At 45.1% G+C, this 6,315-nt stretch overlaps 1 protein-coding gene across 1 annotated transcript in view; it reads right to left on the bottom strand.

The window, feature by feature from the left end:
- Positions 1–387: 387 nt before the first annotated feature.
- The window catches only part of SEC31A (SEC31 homolog A (S. cerevisiae)), a 32,462-nt gene continuing 26,534 nt past the window's right edge, over positions 388–6,315 (bottom strand). Inside the window, exons 16-19 of the mRNA XM_010183067.1 lie at positions 5,565–5,858; positions 5,048–5,167; positions 2,057–2,128; positions 388–1,109 (exon numbers count right to left, since the gene is read on the bottom strand). Of these exons, the coding sequence (XP_010181369.1) occupies positions 930–1,109; positions 2,057–2,128; positions 5,048–5,167; positions 5,565–5,858 (666 nt within the window). The 3' untranslated portion in view covers positions 388–929. The remainder of the gene's footprint in view (positions 1,110–2,056; positions 2,129–5,047; positions 5,168–5,564; positions 5,859–6,315) is intronic.

Here is a 6,315-nt window from a genome sequence, read left to right as displayed (position 1 = left end):
CCCCCAGTTTGACAGTGCAGCATGTCCCTGCAGGGGCAAGGAGCGCAGCAGCGGCAGCGGATCTCTGGGTTCGGGGGACTGCAAGAAACAATTTGTACCTCGCTTACACACTAAATATCTGTGTCTCTGTGGACAGCTTAAACCACTCTGCATTATTTCCGCTCTTAGCTTTTAAAAATGCATCCACACGTGTTCAAAATTCTTGCTAAAGCTTTCCTTGAAATGGAAAACCCTGAGAGTAAATGTTAAACAGAGCTTTTAGTGATGAGCATGGAGAAAAAAATATCCTCAAGTCTAGGACACAACAGAAAGCCACCCCCCTCTACTCCAAGTTCAAGATGTCCAAGTTGTACTTCATAAAGACTTGTTTTAATAAATTAACATTTATTGAAAATATCACATTAGCCTTTATTTTGCTCATTTGCCCCACTGCAAAATTAAGCTATTTAACATGTAACTCGTAATAAAAGAACTGCAAGCAGCTTCATAAAATGAGAGACCAGATACAATACAATCAGACTCTTTAATCTGGTGGACAAGGAACAGTAGAGCAGAAGGGAATAATCTGTTTTAGAGTCTGATACACAACCTATCTTGTTTTATCACGTATATCTGTTATTAAAAGCCACTGTTTAGAAGTATAACATGCATCTAAAAATTGACGATATAGGGCATCATTCATTAAATATTCTATTTGTAGACAAGAATCATTAGGGATGGGAAAATGATTAAAATAAAAAGAAAAGCACCAGGGCTCCAGGGCCCTTCCTAGGGTGAAGTATTTTGCAGGGAGAGTGTAATGCCGTTTGTCAGTGCTCTACTGCGACATGCCGTAAGGACTAGCGCTTGGTCCATTTCCTGCATGTTTGCTGTAGAAATGCACTTCTTTGGAAAAGCAACTGTCAAGGTTTTGCAAATGCAGGGTTACTTCAGACACCCAACTTATTGGCCTGCGTGAGGACAACTTTCAGAACAGGCATGAAAGCAGAGGTCTCACTGAAGTTGCTGGTGCTGACTATGTGCGTGTGGATGTTCAGTCCTTCCTGGTAGTTGCGGGTTTCGATGCTCTTCACAATGTTGTGCAAACCACTAATGATGGTTGGAGAGAGCTGCAAGGAAGCCAGGCAAGGCAGGGCTTTAAAAAAAACAACCAAACCAGTGCGTACACTAGTGCTAGAAAAACAGAAATTCTTTGGCCCTCAGGAAGGAGCAGGAATTAGTTCCTTTCTTTAAAGACAGCCATCTTCAGAGCTGCACCACACTGGGAACAGTCACTGGGAAGCCTTAACAGCAGATTACAACCAGGAGGTCTCTCTCTGTGGTACAGCAAACCCCTGCAAGCCTTCACTGCGAGTCCCTGGATGCAAAGCCCTGGGTGAGAGGCCTGCTGTGACAGACCGTGGTGCATGAAAACCCTACTGAGCTTTTATGCCTTTGGGGTAAAGTTTACTACACAGCAAAGGTGGCCTGACAATGACAAGATTAGACCACTCCAAACCCAAGGTACTGAGAGATCAAAGCCCAGCCCTCTGTTCTGCCACAACCTCCTGGAAGGCTTTCAAAAAATTACCAGATCTTCAAATGTACTTGCACATCTGCCTCCCAATGAAGTCAGTGACCCTCCAGCATCTAAAATCTTGTGAGCTGTTTTCACCCTAGGCTGCATGTCCCTCACTCCCTACTGGGAGCTGGGGAACTTGCTGTGTTGGCTAATTCTGCAGGCAGCTAGGGACAGGGACCCTCCTGATATGCTCACCCAGTACCTACTGTGAAGAGCTTTGCTCTCTGGCTCAGTGCAGTCCCTGCACAGCACCTTAAAACCCATGGCATGACCCCAAAACACTGTCAAGTCCGCACAGGCGCTTGAGGCCAAGCACTCTACCTGGCCGTTTCTGGGAAAAGCATGGAAACATCCAATAATGGGATGTGAAGCATGCTTCCAGGAAAAGAACAGGCACCTGCTACATGTTGCAGAGGAATCCACACCACCAACAAAGTTCTTGGCTATACCTGCAATATTTTGATGGGGGAAGAATAAAGCAAAACCAGAACTTACTGTCTGTTCCCTAAGTTTGTCATATAGGAACTCCAGACGTTTGTTTGCATCATCTAGTTTCCTCTTGGTTTGCTGCAAGAGAAAAAAAATACATTAAACCACTGTGATTTTAACACCATCATACGGATCCAGTATCACTGCAAAAAAGTTCATGCAGCACAGGAAATTCCATGCTCAACAACATTTTCCTAACACATCATTTTAATTCTTTGCTCAGTACTTGTCTCCCCTGATTTTGCTAGCAAAGACCAAATGATATGAATGTAGTTCTCCACATGTAACTGCTCTGGCTAGCTACAGAGAATATTAAACTGTAGAGGTGCATCCCAAAAGCCACTGCTCATCTGCAAAACCCACTGGTATTAGCTGATAAGGAAAGGGACAGAATTATGAGTTGTAGTAGGAATTCTTTTTCTGTGCTTCACTGGCAAAGCATAATGATATCCAGGTAAAATTATTACTGGAATCAAATATACAGCAACATCAATGAGAGCTTAGAGGCACATGCAGTGACTGAAGTCAAAGTATGTACAACTCAGCCATAATTTACAGAAAATCCTGATTATATTTTTCATTATGTGATTAGTAAAATCTTGAGTTTGTTTGTAAGTTTTTACTGTTAACAGAAAAACCTAATAGCCTATCCAAACCGTCCCTACAGATCCTTTGTGCTTCCGTGATTTTATATAAACCACCCATTGATGTGTCTGGGATTATTTTGTCACCAAAGGCTTTTAAAATAACCCCAGTATAATAACTCCCACCTGGAGTGCCAAAGCAGCTACCGGAGAAATGCATTTTTATCTACTTTTATTTCTTTTTTTTTCTTTTTCTTTTTGAGCAAACAGCTGCAGAAGATTTTACTCCAGAAAACAGTAATAAAGCATCAAGGATACAATTACAGAAGCACAAAAAAGAAGGTGGCCAACAGTTGTAGAAATGGCATCAGGATACTGGAACTTCCTCCTAAATCAGTATGCAACATCAATGCATCTTTCACTTAGGATAGTGCCATTTCCCCCGGCAACTAGAAATGTTTCCCTGGATTAAATAATTGCCAAAACTGAAAGTAAAGCCTACAGAAATGGTCTAGCTCAGGTGTAAAGACAGACTGGTAGCTGCCTGGCGTGCTAGAAATTAGGGAAAGCTGTTCAGCTGGCAAAGGGTACAGCAGAGAACATAGCTCGTGGATCTCTCAGGCCATGTGTGGAAAACCCCCCAGCAGTAGTTACACTGTCAAGGAACTGAGACAAGTAAGGAAGCAGTATCCCAGGAGGAGATAAGAAACTGGTTAATTCTTTTGGACTGGCTAACTCTCTCAGATACACGACTTTGGATCATTTATTTCAAAACCTGTGAAAAGACATACATGCTTGTTTTAATTTACAGATGGCCAACTAGGGCAAAGAGGAATAAATCGTGTTTTGTAAATAGCCAAAGGAAATTAGGTGGAAGAAGTGCATGTTTGTTCTCTTTGCTTCCTGTTCCAGCCCCTAAGCAGGAGCTCTCTTCACGTTCCCATTTTTCCCTTTGGAATGTAGTCACTGAGTAGTGTCTGCATTTTTTCTGACAACAACTGATGTATACAGTCAGGACTGTGTCTCTCAGCACTGTGTGCCAGGAATGCTTGCTCAGCCTAAGAAAATCAGAGACACTTCAGAAGCAAGCAAAATGTGTTAGCAGAGCGGAAAAGCATTCCCTGGGTGCAGATGTGAACTGAATGCTTTTGCCTTCTTTGTGTGGCTAAGAAAAGGGGCCCTCAGAGGAAGAAAAGGTCAAACGGTTTAAGCAGTACCCAACTTCTACCACCACACTCTCCAACCTAACCTTTAAAGAAAGTATTTTGATCATTTGAATGGTATTGGACCTTATGGGGTCTGTCCAAATAAGTTTATGGCCTCAAAAAGCTTCTGTAAAGGAGTGCATGAGTGAGTCCAACCTGAAACTGCTAGGCTGAGACCCAAAGGGAAAAGAAGTAAGTACATGCAAATGCCAAGTCTAATCTATAGAGCCATCTGAAATGCTACAGGGGACATAACACAGAAGTGACACTGAACACCCAATGTACTCCCACAGCCACTGCCACAGAGCCCTCAGATAGCTCAGCTCCCAGTCCCTCTAACAGGAGCATGAGTCTGTGCTGCTAACCAAGCACATTTAGAGCACAAAGCCCCCTGCACACCATCAGCCTTGTCTTTTATCATCCACCTTTCGGTATGTGGTAGGGGCAAGCTGAACAGTCAGCATCGGGGCTTTAGGGTAGTGTGTTATTTACTGACCACAGGAAACAAATGGGAAGCTTTCAGATGGATGGCTCATATACAAAGTACTGACTGCCACAGGAAATGTTCTTATCCAGCTTCAGTAGTTATGTTAATGTTCATAACCTTTCACTTCTCTACTTCTACCTATTGTTTCCTTTTGAAATGAGTTTGTTATCAGAAATCACAAATCACAGATCTGAGACATGTAGTCACATATGTGAGCCTCAGGCTCAGATCTGGCATAATAGCAGCTGCTTCCTGCTTTGAATTAAAAGAAGCAGTTAAGCAAATGAGCAAGAAATCCCCTCCAAACAGCTCAGTGCAGGGCATGCCTTCACATTGATCATCTGACAGTATGAAGGACAGCCCTTTCTGAAGGTTACAGATTTTTAAATATTTTTATTTTTTTTTTAACCATCAACATCAAAACCTCAACTGCAACCAATTCCAACCCTCCTCCTTAGAAGACAGGAGCAGAAGGGGATGCAACAGGTTAATTTCCTGCCCACGCTGAGGCCTGTAAGAACCAGAGTCAAAAGATCTCGGGCAACTGGGCTATGCTGTGGCCCCAGATGACACATCCTTTGTGCATATGGCCTTTCTATTCATTGCTTGTGGCTGCTCGAAGCAGCCATTCAAAGGAAAAGGCTGTGATGGTCGGCTGTGCTCAGGTACCAGTGCATTCACCCAAACACAGGGGTACTCTGGGAACACCATACAGACCTACCGGATCAGAGGCAGACAGCAGGCACCTCTGGATAAGAGCTTCAAATGTTGTCTTCAGAATAACGTGCTCCTCAGGGATGGGCTTCTTGGTAATCTTTTCTGTTGGCAGTGCCTGCACATGCTGAGAAACAGAGCAGGTAAGGCTTTTCCAGGTCACCGTAACTACATGTTGTTTTCAACTAAACCAAGCACCATTAGCCAGCTTGGCATAACTTCTACTTCTTCCCTGTGGGCGTGTGCAGGTGATAATGTCAGCACCTGCTATCGTTTCCTCTGGAGAACTGTGAAGTTGCAGAAGGAATCAGCTTGTTGGTCCATACTGACTAGAGGGTTAACTGCAAAGAGGTACTGTCTAGGTGGAGATTACAGTAGCAAAATGCCAACGCAGTGCAAAGCTAGTAACTAAAAACACCGCGGTGCACTTTGGAGGTACAAAAAATGCCCAGCCAACAAGATTCCAGCCCGTGAGACTCTGCTGACATACAACCCGTAACAGTGCAATACTGGGGCTATGTTACCTGGATGGCATTGCCGATTGGGGCCCCAGGGGCCCCCTCCGTACTGGGTTTGGAGGCAGTGGTCGGCATGATGCACGGCCCCAGGGGCTGGGGAGTGGGGGGGTAGCCACCCTGCAGCATCAGCTGGCCTGCGGGGAGGTAAGAAGGTGGGAAGCTGGGTGTGCCCGTGGGTGGTGCCAGAGCCCCCGTGGGTGGTGCCAGAGCTGAAGGCTGCTGCATCTGAGACTGTGAATCTGCCAGTGGGTTCATGATGGGGGAGGTGATGGGAACTGGGGGCAGGAAGTTATCAGGGACCTGGGAAAAAAAATAAACAAAGAAAGCAAATAGTGGATTTATGCTGCTGTGGCTGCTGCAGGCAGAGCCTAACACCCAGTTCTACAACTTCCCAACCCACAGCATTTGTGAGCTCTGAGCCCCCAGGACAGAGAAATAACAGTGGCAGGCCATACGGGATTTCACTCTGACTAAACAAACCCATTCTTCTGGCTGTAGCTGTATGGCAAGAAGTGCCCTGGGGCACTAATATCTTCCAGCGTTTCCGGTCCTGTGTGCTCTGCCTGTCCTCCTGCATGCACAAGGCAGGAGCAGTCTGCCCAGCCTGCCCCTGGCCACAGGAACTGAGTTACAGCAACCTCAAAGCAAAGCCACTCTCCCCCTTCTGCTAAGGGCACAACCCAGAGGTTTGGCAGACCAGCACTAACGGAAGAAGAATTGCACTAGTGAAAACTAACACACACCTGCATCTGTTCTT

The sequence above is a fragment of the Mesitornis unicolor genome, unplaced genomic scaffold (assembly GCF_000695765.1).
Source record: "Mesitornis unicolor isolate BGI_N332 unplaced genomic scaffold, ASM69576v1 scaffold48594, whole genome shotgun sequence".
Taxonomy (NCBI): domain Eukaryota; kingdom Metazoa; phylum Chordata; class Aves; order Mesitornithiformes; family Mesitornithidae; genus Mesitornis; species Mesitornis unicolor.
This window is presented reverse-complemented; position numbering and strand designations above follow the sequence as displayed.